At 38.2% G+C, this 27,939-nt stretch overlaps 1 protein-coding gene across 1 annotated transcript; it reads left to right on the top strand.

Annotated features, from left to right (window-relative positions):
* Positions 1–2,735: 2,735 nt before the first annotated feature.
* On the top strand, positions 2,736–27,194 carry LOC145990563 (matrix metalloproteinase-2-like). The gene is made up of 10 exons (XM_083126255.1): positions 2,736–2,828; positions 4,808–4,960; positions 5,906–6,021; positions 6,575–6,736; positions 7,492–7,622; positions 9,394–9,552; positions 16,452–16,867; positions 20,391–20,538; positions 23,665–23,806; positions 27,062–27,194. The coding sequence occupies exons 1-10, from the start codon at positions 2,736–2,738 to the stop codon at positions 27,192–27,194; spliced, it is 1,653 nt and encodes a 550-aa protein (XP_082982381.1).
* The last annotated feature ends 745 nt before the right edge of the window (positions 27,195–27,939 follow it).

Raw genomic sequence — 27,939 nt, 5'->3', positions numbered from 1 at the left:
TGTATAGCCTATATATATAAAGTAAATAATTCAAAACAACGGCACGTGAAATCGAACTCGGCAGATGCTGGGTTTGAGAAATAATTTCAGACTTTTCGAAATCCCGAACAGACGAGAAATACCAAAGGAGCGAATTGGGAAGTGGATAATTATAGTTTTTCTTTTCTTTTTGCGCGCGCTAAGGGTAAAAATGTCTTGAAATTAACTGTTTTTATTCCAGAAGTGCAAAAAATTCAAGATTTTCTCCATGTCCATAAATTTCGAAAGTTTCAGTCCCGAAATTGGTCCGGAAATGGCGAATTTTTTCAGTCACGAACGACGGAATTATAAAAACTTCCCTTCCCAATTCCGTCTGGATCAAAAATTTTCGTCCTGCGTAGTCATCGCAAGACTTGCCAAACGTCAGGGTCAATCTTTCAACCGTGGAGGGGGAGGGGATTTCTACATTGATAATGATAACAGTGTTCGTACAGACGTGTGAAGTAGAGATGACCAAATTCATTTTCTTCTACGTTGTATATGATCGTAAAATAAGGAAGACTAAACTGTCTTAAATTCTACCCGAAAAATGGAAAAATTGTTAAACGTCTCTCTCCGAAATCCGGGTAGTAAAATTTCCGAATAGAGATTTTAAATATTCCGGAATCCTGAGGTTGTTGACCATCCCTGGTGTGAAAGTAAGATATGTTAGGGAAAAGGTCCTCTCTAAGTATGTCTGGCACCTCGAGAACAAAAATCTTGATCAGTCTTGTCATTCGTAAGCATAGTAAACACAAAACAACATTGCAGTACTTCGTGTTTTGTAAAGTAAGAACATTATTTCCAGAAAACGATACTTGAACCGCAGGATCAAAAGAAAGAAAAAAATTGAAAAGGAGAAATACTGTGAAGGAAATACAATTGATCCAGAACTGCTTCCCCCCCCCCCCCCCCAGCTCTTTCTAGCACTAACCGTGGGGAAATTTATTATGCTTTTGCTTAACGTATGGTGAAAAAATATTGCACAAAGTTTGCAACCCTGCGGAACTGGCAATATTGAACACTGACACACCATTTGAGCTGTGTTGGATTGTACGTCTACCAGTTATGTAGTGTGAAGAGCAAGAGAAGGTAGGTGTAAAAACAAGTCAGTATGGAGCTGAAAGAAGACGACCGTCGGAAAATGATCGTGCAATATTGGACAGAGAATCGTGATGTTCGAAAGTCCGAGCTTGTGATACATTTTCAACGTGTAGGATTTTCCCGTCGTACGGTTTATAATATTGTGTCACAATTGGAGAATGGAATCAATGTGGAAAGAAAGCCGGGCAGTGGACGGAAGTCGAAGTTAAATGAACCCAGAGTGTTGCAACATCTGCGACGTGTTACTGCAGGTAAGGTGGCAAAATCCTACCGTGAGCTTGGTAGAAGGTTTCAGGGTGATAAAAACACAGTGAAGAAAGCATTACAGAAGATGGGGATACGGAGATATAAACGAAAAGCTATGCCAAAAGTGACGGAGCAACAAGTTGTTGTCCAGAAACAACGTTTACGAACCCTTGCGACAAAAACGTTCACTGCAACAAATGACGTGATTTGTATCATGGACGATGAGACTTATTTCACCCTAGATGGCAACGAGTGGCAGCCGAAAACCTACTATGATCCTGGAACTGCTGCCGTGCCCGATCCAGTGCGTTTTGCTGCCAAAACCAAATTCCCACAGAAGGTGTTGCTATGGCTTGCCATGAGTGAGAAAGGACTGTCGAAACCTCAGTTTTTCAAGGCTGGCCTTGCACTCAACGCCGACCGGTATGTAAAGTTCTGTTTGCCTAAAGTGAAGCAGTTTATCAATGAATACCATCGTGGGGACAATGATGTTTTTTGGCCAGATTTAGCCAGCTGTCATTACGCTGCACAAAGTCTTGCGGCCATGGAGCACTTAGGTATCCCTTACATATCCAAAGAACAGAATCCCCCTAATGTTCCCCAACTGCGGCCCATTGAGATTTCTGGGCAAATTTAAAGCGGATGGTGTATGCCAATAATTTCAACCACGAACCGTTGCAACCCTCATCCAACGGATCCGCAGATGCTTGCGCGATGTTGATCCATCAACATTTGCTCCATGTATGCAGAAAGTACCCCAAAATTGTCGCAAGACCAGCAGACTCGGTGTGAATGTGTTTGTTCATTGATGTTCAGATACCACCCTTGTATACCAACCAGCACACGAAATACATCTGTGCGTTTTTGCCCTTGACCACAGCATTTTCTTTTTGTGCAAATTTTTTTCACCATACGTTACTTATGACGTCACTGAAAGCCTGCCGTGTTTGTATACAAGTGGGCTGAAAAAAGGCCTCCTATGACCAAACCTTCAAGAGCGGAGGAAAAGTGGTCGAAGAACCTTGCATTCGCAGACCTGCTGCGAGGAGTTGGCCCGCCTGACACCATTGCACTCAACAGGAAACGTAGCGGGACGGCTGGGCACGGGGGGGGGGGGGGTAGAACTGGGCTCTCCTTTCGATTCGCTAAACTTAGCGAATCTCTTGCATATTTCTAGCCTTTTCATGGCGTCGAGTGACTAATTTCGCTCAAATATGCGAGTATTCTGACTTATTTTTTACTTCTTCTCAAAAATATTTAAAAAGCATTTTTTTGTATTATTTTGCTTTGTCATCGCCGCATCTCCCGATGACCTGATGCTTCGCCTTTGCTGCACACCTCTAGTTACGGCAGTCAAAATTGATTCTATGCCTCTTGTGAGCTATATTTCACCTAAAATTGAGTTAGAACTGACTTTCAAGGAACTAGATTTAGGAAAGCTGGATAAAGTGCCTCCTAGGGTAACGTTATTTGTCAAAGGGGTGGGGCCGCTGCTATGACCGTTAACTCTAAATTGATGACAATTTATTCTTAGTTTTTAACATCTAGATCCGGCGTCATCACCCATCTCAATAATCCACCGATGGTCGTATGAAATCGAAAATAAAGGATTCCCTGACAACAATATTATGTCAATTTCACGTCAAACAGGGCGCTATAAAGAAGTAGCTGGGGAGATAAGAGGGAGTGAGGCGATTCAACCAATACAACACGTCACGTGCAAAATGTACAATTATGGCAAAAGTTTGTCTATTTGGGCCGGAACCAGTGATGGCATCATAGTGGGGCACGGGAGCTGGCACCCCAGTTCACAGCCAAAAGAGTGGACGAAAAAACCAGATGTGGCTCCAAGAGAGCTAAGTTGGCAAACTGCCACGGAGGGAAGAGCCCCGTGAAAACTGTTCCATATGGCCCTTAAGCGTCAAAGTTGCTACAGTCCAAACACCACTTGAACCTTCGAAGGTTATTGGTCTTATATGCAGCTGCTCTGCCTGAATATGCGAGGTGGTGGGCCTCTGTTCGCAATGCTCCAATGGAAACGGACCCCCCCCCCCCCCGTTGCTGCCTCAACTTCTTGCCTGGTTGTAGACATCAGCTGTGTCCGGTGAGGAGATGTTGGGAATAACTATGGGAAATGGTCCTCTGAGGTAACAAAGAGGCAATGAGACAGGTGGAGGCAATGATTTGAATAAATTTTCCTAACTGTGAGCTGTGCATGACCAGGATTTTCAAAAGGGGGAGAGGAGTTGTCTTTTTTTTTTTTAGTACGTTGCCCTATATTTTGCATATTTCCCAGAACTTAGTTATTTCTTTTAGACATGCTAGGACAAGGGGGGAGGGGGTGTTATAACACTCACCAATCTCCATTGAGCACAACACTGACTGTGAGATATCATTCATTCCTGCCCTCTTCGATCACTATGCAGACATGCAAAAAATGAGCAAAGGATGTCATAATTACACCAACAGAACTAATGATCACACATATAAGCACATTGAAATTTCAAATGCTTCCTTCTTTTATACTTTTGAAACCATTTTGTGCACAATTGTAGCTCAAATATCCACGCTAATTAGACAATCTTCTTACTTGTAGTTTCCTCACACTGGGTAACATACATGTTTGGTTCTTCATAGCAACAGGCCCGTAGATCTGGGGGGGGGCTCATGGGTTATCAGGGAGGCTTTGTAAACCAATTCCATTTTTAAAAAAATTAACAGTATTAAATGAAGGTAAATTAAGTGTGTAGGAGGGGTCATTACGTTACATAAAATTTATAAATATCACACAAATACTACATTTTTCTACATATCTTTTAAAACATTTCTTGAAGTGTTAATTGACTGATACTCAAATCATCCCTTACACACTCCATGCTACTTTAGATGACACAGATATTTATATCACAAAAATGCACAATATTTAATCACAGTGCTTACAGTATATTCCACCCCAGGCATGAAACTCCCCTTCGTTCCCAAAACTTGGGAGCTGTTGACCTTTGATGGAGATGCGAAGGAAATTTGCATGATGACATCAAAGCCACAGATTTCTGTGTAAACGAGAGTTCACAACAGGTACAGTGAAGGTACAGATAGAGAAGCTCCCCTGTGAAAGAACTTACAAAGTCTAGATAATCTTCTAAATACTTAAGACTTCAGCTCCTAAACAAGATGAGCGAATGTAATAGCTGCTGTTCATGTTCTGTGGATTTATCCTTAAAGTTGCTCAGCCCCCTGGCCCCTGCCTGGCTACGGGCCTGCAGAGCAACTAACTCCATGCGAGTTCTTGTTTCGTGAGTTTGAGCAGCTCTTGCTCATATCCTGTATGTTAACATTCCTATAAAATGTGTGTGTGATAGAGAAAATGCACTAGGTTAATTCGAAGAAATTTCAACATGAGAAAAGTGTTGTAAATGTTATTCCATTTTGTTTCCAGTTGAAGTTCATGCAGACTTTTGGCTATTTGGAAAAGGGGACCTCAGATTCAGAAGCACTTTTCAGCGAGGATGCAGTTAGGGAGGCTGTGAAGACAATGCAACACTTTGGAGCAATACCACAAACTGGAGTTATTGATAATGCTACTCTTAAGGTATATATCAACACTTTTCTTTAATGTATAAATTTTTATACAATGTAGAAGCGTGCATCAAAATATTCTTAAATGAAACTACTAACTAACTAACTACCTCCCTAGCCTTCTTAAACACGAAGGTTCATGGCTGCAGCAACACAGTCCTTCCATCTTTCCCTATCTTGAGCAACTTCTATATACTCTTTTCCATCCCTACCGATTTCCCTTAGGTCCATCTCAACGTTGTCCCTCCATCTTCGTCTTGGCCTTCCTACAGGTCTCTTACCATCAGGTTTATTCTTAAATGAAAATAAAATATAATTTTTCAAATATATACTTTTTATATTCAAATCATGAAAAAAAAGGAAAAAGAAAGAAAGAAACAAATTTCCATTTTATAAGTAATTTTTTAGCTTCAAATTTAATTGATTTCCAAATTTCCAATTTCCAAAATGAAATTGAAACAATTTTAACGTGCTTTCCTTAAACATTGTTAATTGAAACAATAATGAATTAAGAAATTGTAACTTGTAGTAAGTTGTAAGTAAGTCTGTAAGTATTCTTTCTAATAGTCTGGAGGGAGTAATGTTTGTGTATATATAATGCCTTTTTGTGTATCTTGTTACTTTTGTACTTGATACAGAGTCTGATGAAGGCCTTGCTAGAAGGTTGAAACATTACATTTAGTTTGTTTTTAATAAAATAAATTACTGCCTTGGTCAACATAGTTAGTTTTTCTTAAGCAGAGTGTTACAGCACAGTTGTTTATTTTTGAACCGCTGTAGAAAGTTTCTTTTAAGTGGCTTGGAGGCATTTTTTTTTAATGGTATTCAGAAACTTTCAAACACACTATTTTATTTTCTAGATAAATATTGTTTATAACATTTGAAGTTATTCAGTAAGGTCAATGAAGTATCAAATTTTTCACTCTTAATCAGATTATTAATTTTCCTCATTTCTTAGCTAATGGAAAGTCCACGTTGTGGTGTTCCTGATGTGCTACGTCACACAGAGAAACAACGAGTGAAGAGATTTGTGATTGGAGGAGGTGGTTGGAAGAAACGTCATATTTCATATTTGTAAGTTTTATTTCTTCAACAGGAATAACAATTATTTGAAATATACTTGAGCACAGTAGAAGTTCATCGGAACAAAAATGGATTAATTCCTTCTTTCCAATACATGCTAGCTCATGTTGAGTCATTAATAATCTGTATGAATTTTATAAAAATAAAAGTCATGGGAAATTTAGTGTTATTTTGTTATAACGTGAGAGGACAATTGAAGTTTACTATGGAGCAACAGACACATTGCCAGAATTATAATTTATCCAAAATTTGCCTCAAATTTTAGATTGCATGACAATGGGAATCATATTTTTCTAATCATTTGGATAAATAAATGTTTTGAAACCTTGCTAATACAGAGTGGTTACAAAGTTTTGAGTACATTTCAATGAAAAAAGAACCAAGGAATGCATTAAACCTTACACGAATATGTTTTATGCCACAATGCAGCTTAGACTTCTTTTCACATATCCATGAATTTTTAAAACAATTGACAACAAAATCACACACTGAAGCACAGACATCTTAAACATTACAGACTAGTATATTTCTTTCTCTGTTTCAGTGTTGCCAACTGGTCCCCTAAGGTAGGGCAGGAAACAGTAGGACGAGAGATGCAGAGAGCATTGGATGCATGGGGCCGCTATTCCAGACTGACATTCCATCCTATTCACGACCCAAATGCAGATATTATTGTAGCTTTTGGCAGAGGTCCTCATGGAGATGGGTAAGGTTTTCACTAGCAGTAAATCTTGGTAAGGATAATTACATTATACATGTGAAACGTTATTAGGCCGATATACTTCATATTTTTCTATTAATAAGTTGTTTCAGTTTAAAATTCAGAAATAACCATGAATAATAGCATATTATTCAATGGTAATTGAATACAATTATAACATAAGCACAGACAGCTGTCTATTTTCATTACATTTTATTAAATGTAGTGATTTGCCCAGAGGTTTATTTTTACAACTCGAAGCAATTTAGGATCCGAGTACAGTGGAACTTTGATAACTCGAACCTCAACAACTCGAATAAAACCTTGATAAGACGAATTTTTGTAGTTTATGGGATGCCGTTCGAACTCAATAACTCAAAGGTAGACTATGGAAAACCTCTATGAGTCGAAGTTAAATTCTAATCACCTCTATACCTCGAAGTTTTAGTCCCATGGACCTCAATAAGTCGAAGTGTATTAACCTTTAGACCTTTATAACTTGAAATCGGCGATTTTGTCCCTCCATAACTCAAATCTTGGTAAGTCGAAATCCTTGATAACTTGAATGTTTTTTCCCCCTCAAGGATTTATCAAGGTTCCACTGTATTAACAAATTGAGCAAGACATTTCCATCTCACTTTAATGCTCGTATATGCAGTATAAACTATACCATAGTAACAAATATTAATTGATACCATCTTTAGAACATGGCAAATACAGTAACATGAAATTATAATTGAAGAGATCGTAATCATTTTCAGATATCCATTTGATGGTCCAGGAAACATTCTGGCTCATGCATACTTTCCTTATGAAATGGGAAGCTACGGAGGGGATATCCACTTTGACGATGACGAAGACTGGAAAGTTCGCCCAGGAGAATATGAAGATGGTAATACTCGTGAGAATGAATAGGTGCTTAATTAATTGATTTTGTGTTTTAAGTCCACTTTATGAACAGTAAGGCTAATTAGGATGGACCTACAGTTTAAAGTGGGAACCGAAGCACCGTGCAATGTACCTCCACCTGGCCGAATCCAGAATCCCTTTATTAAAAAGCGATGACATTACCAATAAGGCGAGACCCGAATACGTGCTTAAGTTCTCTTTAGTCTTTATAAATGTATTAGTACAGTAAAACCTCGTTACTCCGGACTAATAAAGGGGGATAAGTTGACCGGTTTAACGAAAGTCCGGATTTACTGAAATAACCTAAAGGAACAGTAGAAAGTGCATTAAAACTCCGTTTATAGCAACAAAACACGTTTATTATGGTGTATTTAAAGGGCATAGGCCCAAATACACTATACAGTACAGTACAAAGTCTGCGGGAAACAGAATTTCATCAGTGGTTGACTGCCTTTTCTTTGGGAAGTTCTCTTGTTGACGTCTAGCCACATTTAAAACCTTGCATTCTTTTTTTTTTCCTTTAGCCTGTCCAGATTAAGCAAGGTCCGGCTTATCGGGGTCTGGATTAACGAGGTTTTACTGTACTCTGGAACTTCTATAGTCCACCCATGGCGGAGTGTTGAGCATATCACACTATGACGCCAGAGGACCTGGGTTTGAATTCCAGCCTGGGCATGGATATTTGTGAGTGTCCATTCATCATATCATCCATCACTCATCCCCTTCTTCGCAAATTAGCCAAAAGTGGCACAAAAAGGTAAGTAAAATAAATCAAATCAATCAATAGTACACCCAATGAAAGCAATGTGCTACAAGAGACTACTGTGAAGGTAGCACATTTTGGTCGTGTGATTTAAGAAATTTCCACAGGGCATGTCATGCTACACTTTACAAAAGCAAAGCTGTCGTTCTTCATTTGTAGGAAATCAGATTTTGACCTGCAGAATAAAGTTTCAATTTCTGAATTTAGCAACCAAATACAAGTAAAGGAATGAAAAGTGACGAAAGTTATCTTTAAAAAGTTATGTGCTACTGTTACAATTTCTTAAATAATTTTCTGCCAAAGTGCATTGATTGGTCAACTCACAATCTATCAGGAGTTCCAGGTTTGACTCCTGATCTGGTTACTGGCATTCACCTGTGAGTGTCTCTACATAAATTTCATGTATAACCATTAGCCAAAAGTGGGAGAAAAGTAATACACTATAACGTAAGAAACATACAATCATTACACAATTATATAATACACAAACATCAATATTAATTTAATTTATATGATTCCAAAATATATGACACAGGAAGATGTGATGAAATTCCAGGGTAATAATTTTTCAAATACAAAATCTCTATATTTCAGGTGGAAACAATTCTTGAAAAGGCTTTTGTTACTGAAACAATTAACATTGCAGTTTGCTGATGGATTAATCTTCTTTCTTTCATAAAACAACATTACAAATACCATTGTTCATTCACGTAGTCAGGGGGGAGGGAGGGCTCAGGGGGCTGAAGACCCTTCCGAAATCATACAAATATCTAATTTAAATAGTTTATAGAGGTAATTAATTTTACTTCTGTAGCGGGATTAAACATCTTTCATAATAAGTCGTAGTATACTGAAAACTTCATCTTCAGGGCTTCGACCCCTCATTTTTCACCTTTAAATGGTGGCTACTGATAAGGGATGAGCTACTCACGAAATGAAATTATGGTTACGGGACTGCCTTTCTTATAAATGTATATTATTTCCTTTGCAGGAGTGGATTTCTTTACAGTAGCAGTCCATGAACTTGGCCATAGCCTTGGGCTGGCTCACTCGCCTGTCTCGGAATCCATCATGTTTCCATACTACAAGGGCCACCAACCAAACTTCCAACTTGGCTATGATGATATCCTTGCCATGTATGACCTTTACAGTATGTATCTGTCCAGATTTCTATCATTACTCCAGTAGACTGTATGTATAGAAAATATAAACAACAAATAAAAGTGACATAGATGTCCACAGTATTTTTTCGGGGGGGGAGGTATTTTTTCCAGGGGAGGGGGCAAAGAAGGCACATTTCCCCCATAGTAGTGTTGTCCCCTCAAAAAAACATTGCTTCAATTTGAAGTTATCATGTTCATGCAATAATTAACACATATTGTTCTGGCAGAGATGAAATTACGTGGGTTGTAAATAAAGTAGTGGCAACACTGTCAGGAAAAGGTGATAACACCGTGCATGTACTATCAGGCAGTGAACAATGTCAGTTTGGGGCCATGTCGATGTGTGGAGTGCCAAAAGTGGACGGTACAGCGAGTGCTGTGGTGTATGTAGGAGGTTGAAATGAACACCATTTTCTGTACTGCTCTAAAACATGTTTACAAAGGTAGAACATTGATTGTGGATCAAAATCCAGGTTGCCTGTGGGAAAAAATGCACGACAATATCAGCAAGACTTGAATGAAGCCTGTGGCATCAATACCTAGCCGTATCTGATGGCCGCATAATGGGTAAATTCATTTCTTTAGGAGGTTGTGATGCATCTGTGAGAATAACCTCAACATGAGGAAAATTGCATCATGCTGGGTTCCCGATATTGTCACCATTGTGCAAGCATCAGGTAAGGCTAGTTATTGTTGCTTCAGGCTTCATGTAGGGCCTCCGCGATGGCGCAGTGGTAGCATCGCCGCCTTGAAATAAAGGGGTCCCGGGTTCAATACCCGGTGTAGGCACATAGTGGTTCGGATCCCACTTTCAACTGTAGGTTCAGTCCCGATTAGCCTCACTGTGCATAAAGTGGACTTAAAAAACCAATTCAATCAAGCAATCATATAAACATTCTTGTGCATTTTTGCCATGATCAAACCTGGATTTTGATCCACAATCACTGTTCTACCTTTGTAAACATGTTTTAGAGCAGTACAGAAAATGGTGTTCATTTCAACCTCCTACGTACACAACAGCACTCGCTCCACCAACCACTTTTGGCACTCCACACATCAGCATGGCTTCAAACTGACATTGTTCACTGCCTGATAGCACATGCACGGTGTCATTACCTTTTTCTGACAGTATTGCCACTACTTTATTTACAACCCACATATATGTGTGAAATATATAATTTTTGATTCCCCCCACCCCTAACTTCCAGATGTCCATGAAAAGTGATACTACAAATATCTCCTAAGCATGAGTGTTGTGAGCAGAAGAGGGCAAAAGGCTGGCAAACTTCCTCTGGAAATTGACACTGTTTATTTGATTGCTGAAAGAAGCTTATTGAGTCAGTCTAATCGGTCCGCTACTGGCATTGTCCAATATATTGGTGTACTGGTGTATCAGTACAATTGTGCATAATTTTTCATATCCAGTATATCTACCACTATAATTTAGTGCAAATTCTGTCATTTTTTATTATTTTGATGGACATACGCATATCATTCATAGACTCTAGTTTTGTAATGTAAATGTCTAAATATGCAGTTTCTTCTACAAAGTAAAATGTAGTGCAGTGACCAGGATAAGGATACTAATAAACTTGTATTCTTTCATGTATTCTTCAAAGAACAATTTTATATCCAAATCAGTTATTGGTGTTGGTAAATTTTATGTTGGTACTTTATTGGTATGCACCAAAAATCCATATCTGTTCATCAGTGGCGTGCCCAGGGGGGGGGGGTTGGTGGGGGTTAAAACCCCCCCCATTGGTTTCGTCATTTAAAAAAATTCAAAGCAGAAATACATTTTATTTCATAAATCGCCAATATTGTAAAATGTTTACATTTGGCAATGAGAAATGTATTTGCTTCTTCAATTACTTTTGATAATATTGGAGTTGAGTTACAGCAATGCACAAGCATTCATTCATTCCTTAGTCACTGAAAAGGAAGTAGAATTTCCTTCTCAGTATGGTCAAGAAAAGAGCCGCAACCCTTGGAATGCGAACTGAAGGAATCCCTCCTCCCCTTTCTTTCACCCACGATGACCCTCTTAGGAGAATGACCCTCCCTTTCCTGTTACGACAGTGCTGCTAACTTCCCTTTTCTTTCTTTCCCCTTCTTATACTATTTATGCCAGCAGAGCAAAGTTCTGTGAGATTTGAATCACTACAATTAGTAGGCAAAGTAAGTCAAAATCTTATTTCGCACCTGGATGCATATTTATTTCAAAATATCAATAATTATAATAATAATAATAATTGTTGCAGGCAGTAGCGAGGCATGGTTTTACGAAGGAGGCAAGCGATGTTTTGTACAATAGCATGCCGGGAGGGAGGGAGGGATGCGTTATATAGCGCAACTGGCCCAGTCAGTTTCATAAACAAAATAAAAGCAATTAATATGCCAAAATATTATACGTTTTACTCTTGTGCTCTTTACAAATTAGATATTTTTTTCTCAACCAATTTCCAGCCTTCAGTTTATTGAATTTTCTTGTAACATGTGTGAAAGATCTCACTTGAATTTGTGCGTAAATAATTTAGCAGTTGCCAACACTACTGACACTGACACTACTGGTTGCTGTCAACACTGGTGACGTAATTTGAGCTGGACCAAGTTGGATGCATGTTTCAGACATTCGACCGCCCGGTATCTTTGTCCCAAGTCTTGGTGTTCTCTGGGGTTGTAGCGAGTTGCAGTCTGCAAGGTAGCAAGTTGAAGTGGTTGTGTTGTGTGTTACGTTTCTGCGTGTGTAATAGATTTTTGACGTGGAACTAAAGATGGATAGAGAAAAGAGGAGAAATACGTATTAGATTATTTCCAAAAGAAACAAAAAATGGAAGTTGAAGCTTCACCTTCCACAAATAGAACGTCAGAAAAGGTCGATTTAAGTTCAGAGGAATTCCATCCGAATTGCGAGAGTGAAACGTGCGAACTTTCAGACTCTTGATATTCAACAAGAAGGCATTGCAAACCTTGTTGCAACATTATGTCAAGGAACTGTCGAGGTAAGTGACGTTCATTATTTGATAGCAGATATATCCATAGACGGATTTAGAATTGTTTTTCTGGGAGGGCACAGCATGTGCTCTAAGCATACAATCGTGTGTGTGCAGGGGAGGGGGGTGCCCGCGTGTGTATGTCTGGAAGACGTGTGTAGGATGTCACCCTATATCACCAATTAACTTTCGCAGGGCGAGAGAACATGAAGATGAACAAGTTCCCTCAATGATTTCAGGGGCCTCACCGATGGTGGTGTAATCAAAGAGGTCCTGGGTTTGATCCCCTGTGAAGGTGCATTGCACAGTGGTACGTATCCCGATTTAAGTATCTGAATATAAAATGGACTTTACAATCATTTACTTTTTGTTTTGTTCACGAACCCTCGAAAAACGATATTACCTATCTTATAGATCCACCAAGGTATTTGAAACCCTGGCGTCGGGGCAGTGGCACTAATGTCGCTAGTGTATATGTATGCAACCACATTATAAAATCACGGTTGGCATGGACAGTTTTATTATTTTGTAGGAAAGGGATAAAGTTTGTATTACGACACGGGATAGACTAGATAGGCATCCTATTAACTGTAAATATTCCTTACAAATCTTCTGAATATTTCTCTTATACAAACGCAACAAATACAATAAGTAATATGTGTGTGCAGTAATAAATTCATTTTCTGAAAGCATCTTTTCTGGCATCAGTGGTCGAAGTAGGTGATGCTGCCTCCAGTTAAGAAAGTTTCACAAATCATACCCCCAATTAGAATAATTTTCATATTGAGCATCCTCCACCTACTGTATTGTCTCCATGTTGATCCATACAAGGATGTACCCCATCGTATTTCCAAAATCGATCAAATATTCCCTCCCTTTTCGGCTACGAATTTCTATTTCGAGCACTGTCTGGCAAGATTTTGTCGGGCTCAGTGACAGATCCTGTGGTGCGGTACTGGGCTTCGGAGGGGAAGGGGGGAGTGGCCCCTTCAACAGTTGGTTTCGCAGTTCCATAACGTTAACATTATACACAATTCCTCTCCATAGACCTAATATGAAAATGAATATGACACATTAATGACACTGTAGTAGAAAATGTTAATTACTGAAGGGGTTCGTATTTGTTTATCGACTGTCAAACAAATGTTTTGACCAATAATATAATAATACAATGCCAAAAATGTACACAATATTTAGCAAATCCATCTCCACAACAAGTACAATGTTGATTGAATTGATGTTTTAAATCCACTTTATGCACAGTAAGGCTAATAGGGACTGGGCCTAAAGTTTAAAGTGAGATCCGAACCACTATTAGCCTCCACCGGGTGGGTATTGAACCTGGAACACCTTGATTACAAGGCGACGACGCTCACACTGAAATGAAACTGTGGTATCGTCATCTTGCAGCAATGCAAAGACGTCCAGTAAATGCTCTTGAAGCAATTGATATATGCATTGAAGTAATATTTCCCTGGGTAAACACACGTTTGCGCATATTATGTACAATCCCGGTAACAACAACATCAAATGATAAATCATTCTCAACTTTGAGACGTTGAAGACCTATCTTCGAAATACCATTTGCGAAGAAAGATTAAATGGGTTAGCTGCTCTGAACATTCACTGGGATATAAAAGTTACTTGTGACGACATATTGTCAGAACTCGCACAGAAACCTCGATGCCTAAATTTCAGAATTTAAATTGTTGAACTGTGGTACCTTATTTATTACTGTCTTTAAGACATCAAGTAGTCTTAATCTCTTTAATGTTGTTACAATGTTGAGTGTACATTTTTTGTTTAAAAATTATATTTGAGCAATTAAATATAAAATATTAATAATTTGGAAATATTCAAGCAGGTGCTTTTATATGATGCAATAAAAACATGAAGCATCCATAGCAAATACATTGATTGCGTTCATTGGGGTAAAATCCAAGTATATTAATTATCTAATTTATTACAAGAAATTTGACCTGTGAACTGGAAAATGTATTGGATTCATAACCCCCCCCTTACGAAAATCCTGGGCACGCGCCTGCTGTTCATTACTTGATAAAGGACATGAGTTTCAGTTAAGTCCAATTCCTGCAGAATAACTTATGGTAAAAAATTAGATATTCCAGAAAAAAATAAATATTTCCATAAACTTTGAGGATAAAATTTCCTCCTAACTGTCAAATGAATACAGAGGTTGATTCATTTATATTGAGCCGAATTCGAATGTGCCACCTACCTAGGAAATGCAGTGTTTCCACCACCGGTTGTGTTCGATCTGCAGGTCACCACTATTGACTATTGTCCGGTATCAGAGTTTCCATTGCATTAGACTGCGTTGCAGCTGGACCATGGGTATTGCATTCCACTCCTCGTTACAGGCTTTCCACAGGCCGGAGATGGTGCGGACTCGACGATGGGACAGGCGCCGCTTGAGGAGTCCGAAAGCACAATAGTCCATTGGACTGGCATCTGGACTCTTGACAGGGATGTCAGAGAAGGGAATTGCAGACATTCCAGTTTCCTGTTCCACTTGCACCGATCACCCGCTAGATGACGTCCATACAGCCTCCTGCAGTTCCTTTTTCGCTCAGCCACATGACACGGTTTCAGGGCGTGCACACTGCTCTTGTGGATGACCTTGAGGCGTAAATACCTGTGAATGGCGCGGTTGATTGTCGCCTGCGATGTGCGGCATTTGCTGGCCATTGCACGCTGTGTGGGGGGATTTTTGGAGGTCGCCATACGCCGAACAACATGCAATAGCGGCAGGGTCCTCTTCACGGGAGGCCGGTTTCTAGCTGCTCGCGTAGGTGTGGCGGCCCAGGACTCTGTGTCGCATATTTCCATATAATACGAATCACAGTGGCATGACCTACACGGAAATTATGCACTTTACACATTTCTACGATGCGAGATGCCGTGAACTTAACGTCAGAAAGGGCAACGATGTACCCCTCCCAGAATCTGTTCAGTTTCGGTGGCATCAGACTACGCTCGACCACACTGCTCTACTGAGGGACTAACGAGATACTGTTGCTTGCCTCAGGGCAATCTCACGGCCATGTGTTGCGCATGCATGGTACAGTGGCACATTGAATTCGGCTCAATATAAATGAATCAGCCTCTGTATTCTGAACTAACTTTTTTGTTTGATAATGATATTAAAGAGTGTGGAAATTGTGTATTGCATTTGTATTTTTGGCATCATATTTTGCCACTTTCTGCTAATCACGACAATAAGGATGAATGATGATTAGCTGAAGTATATGAAAAGACACTCACAGAGAATACCCATGTCTCGGCTAGGAGTTGAACCCTGGAACTCCGGTGGTGGGATCGAAATACGACCATTTAATGCAGTCAGCCTCCAAGTGTTGATATTGGTAGCATAGAAATTGATCAGACGTGTTTCACGGATGATACAATGTTCATAAAGTTTCCCACTAAATGTCAAAGATTATTTTTAATTAATCTGGGATAAAATTATAACAAAATAAGAGAATAATTCTTCTTTGTAGCTAATCAGTGCTGATTTATTCATTCTAGTTTCTGGACTTTTAACCACTGTTATTTTTTAAAGAGATTTATTTACCTATGTTTCAGAGGCTGAATCTGCCTCCGAAACGTAGGTAAATCTCTTTAAAAAATAACAGTGTTTAAAAGTCCAAAAACTAGAATGAAGAGAATAATTATATATTCCAATGCATTATTGATTTGAAAAAATAGTAGCAGATTTCAGTCTAGAAAGTCAGAGATAACAGGAGCGATGGGCGAAATGTATTGATGCTATGCTTGGCCTCAAAGGGCATTTGTGTCACAGAGTTTAACTAGTTTAACTAACAAGAAGCATTTCCATTCTGTAGCATCCTCTTAATAATTTCATTTCACAGTTTCCAGACAGCTGGAAGAAGATTACGGTCAGTATAACAGTACAGCTGGAAGCTGGGATGATCAACCAGATACTAGAACTGACGAACATGAAGTAGATGAAAGACATGAAGACGATGACAGACACAATCCTGATGATGAAAATGACAGAGAAGACGATGATGAAGAGAGCAATGATATACCTCCACATCATGATGATGAAATAGAAGTGAACGATGACACAACCCACGTCCCGAGTTATGAAGGTGATTATGAAACAGTGGACGAGCATTTAGACCACGAAAGGAAACATGGCATTCCTCGAACAACTCCCTACGGCCCCACAAGGACAACCGTTCCACCTGCTGCAGATATATGTGAAGGAAATTATGATGCAATATCCATGATAAGAGGAGAACTTTTTGTTTTCAAGAGAGAGGTAAAGTTTTTAATAATCTTTATTTTTAAATGTGTGTTTGGAGTGGCACCACGAATTTCATTCTAAAAGTAAAGTAAAAAGAAAAAGTAAAGTGCTCCCCTGTGCTTTGCACCATGCCATGAAGGCATATAGGGGGTGTGGAGTTAGGGCCCCACACTTTCTTCATCTCGGCCGAAGGTGGGGATGACGTGATCAGCACCATGCCCCTGGCCACTTTACCCCCCAGAGATTCCTCCAGGGTGCCGAAGCCACTTGAACAGGTGGAAAAAATCACGGTTCTCCCTTCCGGGGATCGAACCTGGGTCTCTCGCATGGTAGTCAGACACCCTAATGACTGAGCTACCGTGGCTCATTAAATTAAAGTATAATCGCGAAATATACAAATAATATTTTAAAAAATCCAAGATGATTTGAATAACTTCTGCTAAAGATAAAGAATAAATTGCCATGGGAGAACTTTCAGGTATCAAATATTTAATTGCATATCTTGTGCACAAATTTTTGTTTGCATTTAGATGTACCATTTTAAAGTAATCTTATAAAACAGTAGCAGTTATAAATGCTATTCTAGTTTTATTATTCATTATTGAGGAAAATAAAAATTGAAATCTTCCAATGTCATAAACACGTAAACCAATTTCATTCTAGTGGGTACAAATATGGACAATGGATGTGAATTTTGGTTCGGTGGACGTGGCCTTCTAAGTGTGTTTCGAACCACTCATTCTTGTCACAAATGTTGCATTTTCTATTAGGATATCTTTCACATGACTCATGATTGGCTTAAATCAGTTACTGAAATTAAAACCTTAACATGTTGTCTTGAAATGTAAATTTTGCATGCTAATGATATTGAAGAATTTGGATTTGAATTTTTGTTATTTTCTGCCACTACTGGCTAATTGTGATGACAAGGATGAGTGACGATTAGATGAAATTGATGAAGAGATACTCGCAATGGACACCCATGTCTAGGCAGAGACACGAACCAGTGTTCTTTGATGCCAAGATCAAAAGACGGATCATTTAATGCGGTTGTTCACCCAACTGGCGATATGTAGAAAATGATCAAATGTGTTTCACAGATATTACTTGTACAATGTACCATGTAACATCCATGAGCAGAGAACGGATTTATATGTAGTAAAAATGTGCTAAACATGTAAATACATATTTAGTTGTTTTCACCAAAATATGGAGCTAAATATGGACTTAAAATTGTAAAAAATACCTTTCTAATACATGGGCCACAAAGTCATTGCTTCTGCCACTGCTGTCGGGCAAGGGTGGGGTTAGAATGGGCTGCTCAACTTGTTGACTCTGTTCCAACATTACCAAAATAACGTTTGTAACAACCAGGAGTCGATGCTTGAGTTCTCATTCTCTATTGCTGACAATTAATTGTATATGAACAGAAATTTCAAGTTATTTACAATTGCAAAAACAAACTGTTTTTTAGGTGTAAAATTGAAAAGATATATATATTGTTCGGATGACAGAAAACTTGTAATTAATGCAATTGGAGGGTATAAAAAAGGTTGTAAACTTTTGTTTGTTTAACATCGCCTCGGATTTTGTCATTATTCGCAATAAATTCACCCAATTCTTTTGTTGCATGGAGACATGTAGTTATTGTGCAAATATGGAGTGTATGTTGAGAAATGTTCTGAAATATGGAAATAACTAACTATCTAAATAACTCTCTAGCCTTCTTAAACCTGAAGGTTCATGGTTGCAGCATATCAGGCCTTCCATCTGTCCCTATCCTGAAAAGATGTCTCTTTTCCATCCTTACCGGTTTCCTTTAGGTCCATCTCCAACATTATCCCTCCATCTTCGTCTTGGCCTTCCTACAGGTCTCTTACCATCAGGTTTCCCAACAAGAATCCTGTAAACTCTTCTTCCCTCTCCCATTTGTGCCACATGACCTGCCTACCTAAGTCTTCTTGATTTAATCATTCTAATAATATCTGCACATGAATACAAATTATGTAACATTTTCCTAAGGATCTTATTTTCAAATACTCTCAATTTATGTTCTTCTTTCAATGTAAGGGACCAAGTTTCACATCCATATAATATTACAGGCAAAATTACTGTTTTGTATATTTTAACTTTTAGTTTCTTAGATATTAAACGAGAAGACAAAAGTTTATGAAGACAAAAGTAACATGCATTTCCTGAATTAAGCCTACTTTTTATTTCCTCTTTAATATAATTTTCATTTGTTAGTATTATATGGAAATAATATGTATAAATAACTAGAATATGTAAAATATGAACCAAAACCTAATATACAAATGTATAATGTACAAATAAAAACAGAATTTTTTGTTTCAACATGCCATGATGTGCAAAGATAATACGAAATATAACTGATTTCAGCTTCACACATAAATATGCATTTACATATAAATCCGTTCCCTGTCCATGAGCCATGACAAACAAAAATTGTATCATGAAATGGGGAACTAGATCAAAGGAAGACATGATGAGGTTATAATTACAGTAATTGGTTCAAGAAAAACATGTCCTTGAAAAGAGTGAAATGAAGCATCGATGACAAGCTGGAATGACTACAACCTTTCTAAAGTTGTTAAAATTAGGTCTGTATCAATATCAATTTTCACTGACAGCAGTACACATTCTTGAATATTGTGACACTCTGTTCAGAAAGTTTATAAATATTAATACATAAATATTCCATTATAATCAAATCAATCTACCAAAGTTTAAATTGTCACTTATCTACCACAGGGGCATTTGAAAATTTCTCAAACTGGTTTATATCTGTCGAAGTGGCAACCTGATTTTTTACCTGTGAATATTAGAAAGTTTGTTTTGTGTCTCTCCACCTATAATACTCAGTGATGGTTTATTTTTTTTTTTAAAAAAAGCAACTCCCCCCACAAAAAAATAAATGGTGCTTATGCCTGTATGTCAAATAAGTTATGCTATAATCACAATTTAAAATGTCTTGTCGTTGAAGAACAAAAAATGACTTGTTTCACTCAGTACTATCACAGAATATTTAAGCTTGATTGATTTGGAGTTTTAAGTCCGCTTTATGCACAGTAAGGTGAATTGGGACTGGACCTACAGTTTAAAGTGGGATCCGAACCACTGTGTGCCTCCACCGGGTATCAAACCCGGGACCCCTTGATTACAAGGTGATGACGCTACCACTGTGCCATCAGGGAGGCCCTTGAGGATATTGTTGAAGGGCATTTCATTGGCCGTATGCAATAGCTACATTGCAGAAAATTATATACGCATATTGATTATTAAAATGAAACTAATACATACACCGGTAACGTTCAGTGTGAACCTTTCTTAATTTTATCAAATTTTTAGAACATTTTTTTTTCTATTTATTTTATTAGGAAGATAACAATTACTGATTAAAATGGGAAGAATGTTTTATTTGAAGAATGATAAACTATTATGCATATCATTAAGAATTTTCTTAAAAATGATCTTGAACCTTAAAGAAGTTTCAAAATGCAATATTTTTTTCTTTCAGTACCTTTGGAGGCTTTCCAAACGTGGACAAATTGGACAAGGCTATCCTGTTCGATTTACACGATTGTTCACACTTCTGCCTGAATCAATTCACAAGATAGATGCTGTCTATGAAAGAGGCACAGATTCCAGCATTGTCTTTTTAACAGGTATAGTACTACTTATTCTTATTTACCTGTCTTATGTGAATCTCTCTCTCTCGCATACGTACATACATACATAGCCTGTTACTCAGTTTCTTTTAATTACACATTTTACAGAATTTGATGAGAAATAATGATGATTAAATGGGAGTAGTTTCAGTGATCATTTCTCAGAACTATTATTTATATCCAAAGCAGATGCAGTTTCGAAAAGTATCGCTCCAAAAAATAAAAATCATTACGGTGATTAAACCATCAAGTGAACACTTTTCTAATACTGTATTTCATAATCGTTCCACCCTGTTTTTTCATTTCCATAATTGGTTTATCACCTTTCATCACATAGTTGTCATGTTAGATAACTAGACGTCGGATTTTAGGTTTTTAACATATTTTTTCCTTTATAGGTATGTAAGAAATAATAACTTATGTCAGCGTTCCGTTAAAGAATGCAACAACTGATGGAAGTTTTATAGTGCCTATAAAAACCTATTTTGCTTGTTAGAACCTATTTTAGGTTTGTGCACGTAAATCAAGCCTTTTCTAGGTTTTTATATGTTTTTAAAGGTTTTTACAGGATTTTTATGTCACACGGAGGCATTTGCTTTGTTTGGTCAGGAAAAAGTTCAGTGACGAACGTGTTTGAAACATACTCTCTGTCGATTTCCCTTCCTCCAAGTACATGGTGGTTTTTAAAGCTCTGAACAAAGAAAAATGTCTGGTGCCAATGTTACCTGTACAATCCAAAGTGGTCTGATCTGTGTGGTCTTGCTCACTTTCGCGTCACTTCGGTGCTTTGTGGCATTCACGCCTTGCAAACTAACATTTCAGCATTGAAGTTTGCTCCACTGACTTTGTTTTGGTTGAAAGATTATTTTCAGCATGTAAGATGATCCTCACAGAGAAAATTGCGGAGTTTGACTGTGGAGAACATGAAAAAAGATTGTTGCCTAATTATACGGCGAAGAGTGGATTTTAATAGCAAATTTAAAATGTTAAGTTCTGCCATTGCCTTAGGGTTAGGAAACACACATGACGTTATGCAAGTTAGTGCATATTATTTTAAGTTTTTTTGAACCTACTTCAGGATTTTTCGAGACTATTTAGGATCTATTTTAGGATTTTTAGAACGTATTTTGTTTTTTTTTAACCTATTTTAGAAACCTAAAAGCACACTTTTTAGAACTTAAAAATCCGAGGTCTATAGAAAACCAAACCAATGATGGTGGCGCAAGATCTTTGAACATAGGAGATTAAACTTTGTAAGTCAGTAATTCACAACACTACAAAAATCTATTAAGTATAATATTTCAACTATAACGCACAAATCAATAAGAATAAATGTTTGCTAAACTGTCACTAAGGAATGATGTGCATCGATTTAGACTATTCAATTTTAATGTATATTGACAAGTATTCAGTGCATCCTTATCTTGCGCCGAAGATAGTTTACTAATATTAATTATTTTTAAGTGTTGGTAATACCGAAACAATTTCTTTATTCTTTAAAAAAAGCTTCACATTTTCGCAAAAAAGTTTGGCATAAAATCTGTGATGGTAATTCTCAAGCATTAACACTTTAACTGCCATGTGTATCAAACTCATACACAGGATGTATCCTATTACAAGCCGTGTGTATCTAATTGATACACAGCCTGCAGGCATTGTGTATAATTCTTATACACAACTCCATTAAAATCCAATGTGTAGGAATTTCCTTAGCCTCGTGGAGAGGTGGTGCAGTCTTGGTTTCCTCATAGACGGGTGTGGAAGTTAAGTTTTGAAAGAAACTAAAGAATGTATCATACAGGATGTATCCTTTTTGTTTTTATATTTTGTGTTTGTCCTTTTATAAATAAACCAAACTGGAGAACCTAGGTCATGACAAGATTTGCGATTTAAATTTTAAATTTTCAAAATAGATTTTTTTTTCCACGGCGGTAGAACGTATTAATCCATAAAATTGTATATTATTTAAACCTTCTCTGGAAGCTTCATATTGACCAGGGCATTCACTTGTTTACACCAGTCGTCTACCCTCTGTGGTATTTCAATATTGCACAGTTAAGCGTTAAGCAAACTTCCTGATGTGTTGAGGCCACAGGAGTTTCATCAGGAAAATAGGTGGTGAGCTGTTTGCAATAAACAGGTGGAAAACTCACGATTCAGCATGGAGGAAGAGCTCCATGGCCTGGTTTTTTAGAGGGTAGACAGGCTGGGAGAGGACTGATTTTTGATTTGGATAGGACAGAGAGAGGAGGTCGAGAGAGAGGACTTGAGAGGAGAGGTCAGAGTGTCGCTGGTCAACAAGCAACGAAGTCCAACGAGAGTTTAGATAAATTGTATTCTACGACATTTTAAATTCGTCATTATCATTCTTCAGATAGACAGGTATTTATCCAACCAACATGCATGATTCAGGTTTGAAGGTTCAAAAAAAAAATCACGTAATGCACTCTGAGTACGTGGGATCGAACCAAGAACCTTAACCTTTCAGGTGGGTGACGTAGCTCACTTAATCATTCATCCTCTTCATTTGAGCAGTCGCTCTTCATGATAACCCTAATGGAAATGAGCAAGAGGTACTAACTACACACTTGGAAATGGCAAAACACAAGCTTCTGGATTTATACCTTCAAGTCTAGATCAACATGATTGGAAACAACAATACTTGTCTGTCTCTGATGATACAATTCCCCGCTGATAGCTGTTCATATCGAAACATGTTTGATCGCTCAATCTCCTCAGTTCCTCACACCACACGTTGCTCTCTGTTTTGTTCTCTTTCCTCCTTCCCTGGTCGTTGCCCTGAAATACCAGCTGATCAGCACCTTAACTCCAATAGACCAGGAAGGATTTGTAAATTACTGATGCGACATTCTTTGAATGCCTGAGAGAGCAACGGCTGGCGACAGGGGTTATGAATTCAGGCTAGCTATAAATCTCAATTTAGAGAAGATTGATACGGTATGCATAATAATTACACACACAATCAAAATAGCTCCGGTCTTCCACAAGAAAATGCAAAATTCAGTCTGGCAGTTTAAGTGTTAAAACACTGTATATTCTACTTTTAAAGCAAAACTTCTAACTGTACATTTCAGCTGACAATATGTATTTACTTCCACTTAGGTAAGGAGTACTGGGCATTTGATGGGCACAAATTGACTGACAACAGCCCTCGGCCACTCACAGAACTGGGACTTCCGTCCAGCCTTCAGAACGTAGATGCTGCTTTTGTATGGGCAAAGAACGGAAAGACATATTTCTTAAGGTAAGTTCAATTTATTTTTCTAGCTCTTGGGTTAATTGCAATAATGAACAGATGATAGGACAGACACAATGACACATTGATGCCTCACCCAGGATGATTGGCTTAGTAGCATTGAATTGAATTGTTGTTTTATGTCCATTTTATGCACAGATAGGCTAATCGGGACTGGACCTACAATTTAAAGTGTGATATGAACCATTGCAATGTGCTTCCACTGGGTATTGAGCCCAAGACCCCTTGATTACACGGTGATGACTAGGGAACGGAACTTTGTGCTAAAAAACTCAGAAATATTTATTTTTTATGTCATAAATGTTGAAAATATGTGATAAAAACAGGAAAATATGTGACAAAAATAAAAAACATTTGGTAACAAAAACAAAATATGACATGCATTTTAAACACCTGAAATCACTTTCTAAGTTCTTACCTCTTAGTGAGCTATTGTTGGAAGAGTTGCAGTGGATTACCATAGTTTTTCCAAATTCTCCATTGTAAATCTGTGACAATTATCTCTAAAAAGCATCTTATATTGCGAGAAAGATTGCTCCACATCACAAGAAATAATTCTTGCATATTTGAAGCACGAATGCCACTAACGCTGAAGTTTTCCAAAGTTCCTCTTCCTCTAGTTCACCTTCCAAAACACGTGCAATTTGTCACAAAGTTTGAAAATATTTGTTTTCCCCAAAAATTTCTGTACATTTAGACATTAGCATTTGTGCGTTAGATCCAGTGGGGGTAATATTTTCCCCCAATAGGATCGTAGGCGGAGGCACCAGAAGTCTGCCAGCGAGCGTGTTCAAAGACAAAACAAACCTAACACTCTCGACATGAAAGAGGTGCGGAGAATAAACATGTTTCCTTCGAGGATTTGGATGCAGCTGAAGTAAATGAGCGATTTTACGTATTTAAAATGAAAATTCGAAAAATATGTATTTACATACGGAAAACTGGACAATATGTGTTTTTATGTAAAATAAAATTTGCTGTGTTGACATATAAGGCTATGATCAGAATTTTGGCAAAACGAGGGTCTCTATCTTATCGCAGAAAAAACATTTCTTTACCTAAACTTCAGTTCCCTAGTGATGACATTGCCACTACGCCATCAGGGAGGGCTTCGGCTTAGTAGGATGTTGCGCTAAACACTGGTGTAGAGGCTGGTTTTGTCTTAAACTGAGAATGGTCACATTACCTGGCATCACACGAGTGGTCATGTGTATAGATTTAATCATACGTGACACTTTCTAATGCATTGTTTTGGGTCCTTTTTTCATATTTTAATTGCTTGAGGAATGTTTTTTCTTCCCCTTCACAGCTTTTTAACACTTTCAGTGTGTATGCACAGAAATTGTATTATTGCAAGTAACGTACCATTCTTGTCACTTTTCTGAAAAATTAATTACCTTTTTACTATGTACTCTACATACTTTTAAATTATACATCCAAAGCTGTACGTAATTTTCTTCAACCATTACTTTCATTCATTGATTTGGGTTATTTTACACAATTAGATATTTGCAGCACTTGAAGCAGGTGGAGAAGGGGGCTGTTTCAGCTGGGGGAAGAGGGGGGTGCTATTTAACAGTGTGACAATGAGGCAACTGGGTGGATGCTTTGTGAAAATTTTGGTAGCTCGGGTGATACTGCCCCCTCACTTTTGAACACTATACCCTGTCCCAGCTAACTGTAGAGCAAGGCCACGCATAGCGTCAGAGAAGCGAGGGATATCTATTGGCCAGAGCGAAGCAGTAGATGCTGATGTGCAGGCTGGTAACTTCAGTCGCTTTCCCCCACTCCACGCAATTCCGTTCCTCTCACGTGTTCATTGGTGGAGCCATCTCACATCACTACTTGCGCAGAGACTTGCTTTCGTTTGCCTGAACCCCCTTACCCAGAAAAAGTCTTCACTCGGTGCACAGTGTACTGACTGATTTTAATTTGCTTTTCTGCCACTTTTGAATACACTAAAGTCGCTGACCAAGGTCCAAGGCAGTTTATTAAAAATTAAAAGCACTTTACACATTACATTTCTACCCTATATCAGGTTCTTCCTCAGACGGATGGCTAAACTAAAATGATAGAAGGTGCAGGGTGTTTACACACACAAAAATGCACCATGTTGACAGTCCTTATCGTGGACGATTTCTCTGAAGGAATTTACAAGCATGTTGTCACTTGACTTTTCTCTCTAGACACCCTGCTATAGTCATCCGTATGAGGAAGACCCTGATACAGGGTGAAAACATAACGTGTAAAGTGCTTTTAATGTTTGATAAACTGCCTTGGTCAGCAACTTTAGTGTATTTCATATGGAAACAAGGCTTAACCCTTAGACGACGGAGCGTGTTTTGTTGGTAAACTCGCCAACGACGGTGGAGTTTGCAGCGTGAATTTTAAACTTCCGCATGTTTTTAAATAAAATGTTATATTTCTGCAACTAAGAATGTTAGAGTTACAATATACCTCGTTTTGTTCAGTATACATATGGCTATCAGGCTTTTCTATAAAAACCAAATTTTCAGTTATCAGGTACAAGGAGAAGAAAGAAGAAAAACTTGTTTTTTTACGAAATTTTAAATTCGTCAGATGCCCACCCTAGCAACACTGGGACGAAAAGATACAAAACGGTACCTACATATTGTCTGATATGTTTTTCATTATCGTGGAAAAAATTGCACACGTATTGCAGATACTTTCCGAAAAATATTTTCAAATGTAAAGCAAGAAAAAATCGAATGTGATTTTCAGAGGGCTGCCCCCCCCCCCTCCAAAATATAACAAAAATGAAATTAATTAAACCTTACTAATTGCTAGTTACATACCTCTAAACTCATCCAGAACTCAAAACATGTATATTCGAACATTAGGCGAGACAGAGTATGTCCAAAAAGTCACATACTACGAGAAAAAGCTCCTTGTGACGTATGTCACAACCTGGCATTTAAGGGTTAATTGTGTTTTTGCTAATCATATGACAAAATTGATAGACAGTCAGAAAGAAGACCCACATCCATGATGGGATTTCGTGGAATCATGGTGCACTGCACTAACCAATCTGTCCTGGAGGTTATCTCAGTGTCCAAAGTTGAATAAGCATTGGCTTTCCTATAGCTTCACATCTGACAGGCAACATGTCTTACTAACTGCAAGAATTGAAGTAAAAATTCACACTTTCATAGATACCCATGTTGCCAGAATAACAACACTAGAACAGGTTCTAGATTCATGCAGCATCATTGCATCTTTCAGTGGCAGTCAATACTGGAGATACAACGAAACTACAAGAAGAATGGATGAAGGCTATCCTCAAGATCTGTCTCGCTGGAGAGGAGTTCCACATGATCCAGATGCTGCAATGACCTGGGAAGATGGTACGTATTGATATCTCTCTCATTTATGGCACTTATCACTAAAAATAAAGCACCCATAGGCTATTGTCACATCTCCCCACGTCAATTATCAATAATGTGAAATCAATTATCCCTGGAGGTACATATTCTTACCATATGAAAAAAAAAACACCATTGAAATCCCAGAAATTAGTGTGCCTAAAAATATAGAAGTTTGCTAAATAATAAGATCAGAGGTAGACAAAAATAAATTCAGGCACCAGTTCCTATTTGTAAGGACTAAGAAAGCCATGGATCCAACTACACTGCTCCACAAAACTTAAGGAACACCAAAGGAACAGAAGGAAACAAACACAAAAACCGGGTTCACCCTGTATACCATTCTGCAATGTTGCTGGTCATTTTCATTGCATATTGTATCTGTACCTTATTGGTGTTCATAAGCCCTGATCAAGAGCATCCCAAACATGCTTGATAGGATTGAGGTCCGGTGAGCATTCAGGCCACTCAATACGGGTGATCATGTCTTCTGTTTCCAGGAATTCCGACACAATACGTGTGCGGTGCGGGCGAGCATTGTCATCCATAAACAGGAAATCTGGACCAAATGCTCCACTGAAATTGGGAACTTACAAATGCAAAATGCTGATTCTCCCAATTTTGGATTGGGCCAAAGCCTCATCAACCCATCTCTGCATACGCCAGTGTAGCGTGACAAAGCTTAAATAAACTTGGGATGATGATGCGCAAAAGAGATATTTTATTAAAAGGTTATTG

The sequence above is a fragment of the Lepisma saccharinum genome, chromosome 7, assembly GCF_977018435.1.
Source record: "Lepisma saccharinum chromosome 7, izLepSacc3.1, whole genome shotgun sequence".
NCBI classification, from domain to species: Eukaryota; Metazoa; Arthropoda; class Insecta; order Zygentoma; family Lepismatidae; genus Lepisma; species Lepisma saccharinum.
The sequence above is the reverse complement of the archived record's forward strand: the minus strand, read 5'-3'. Positions and strand labels throughout refer to the sequence as shown.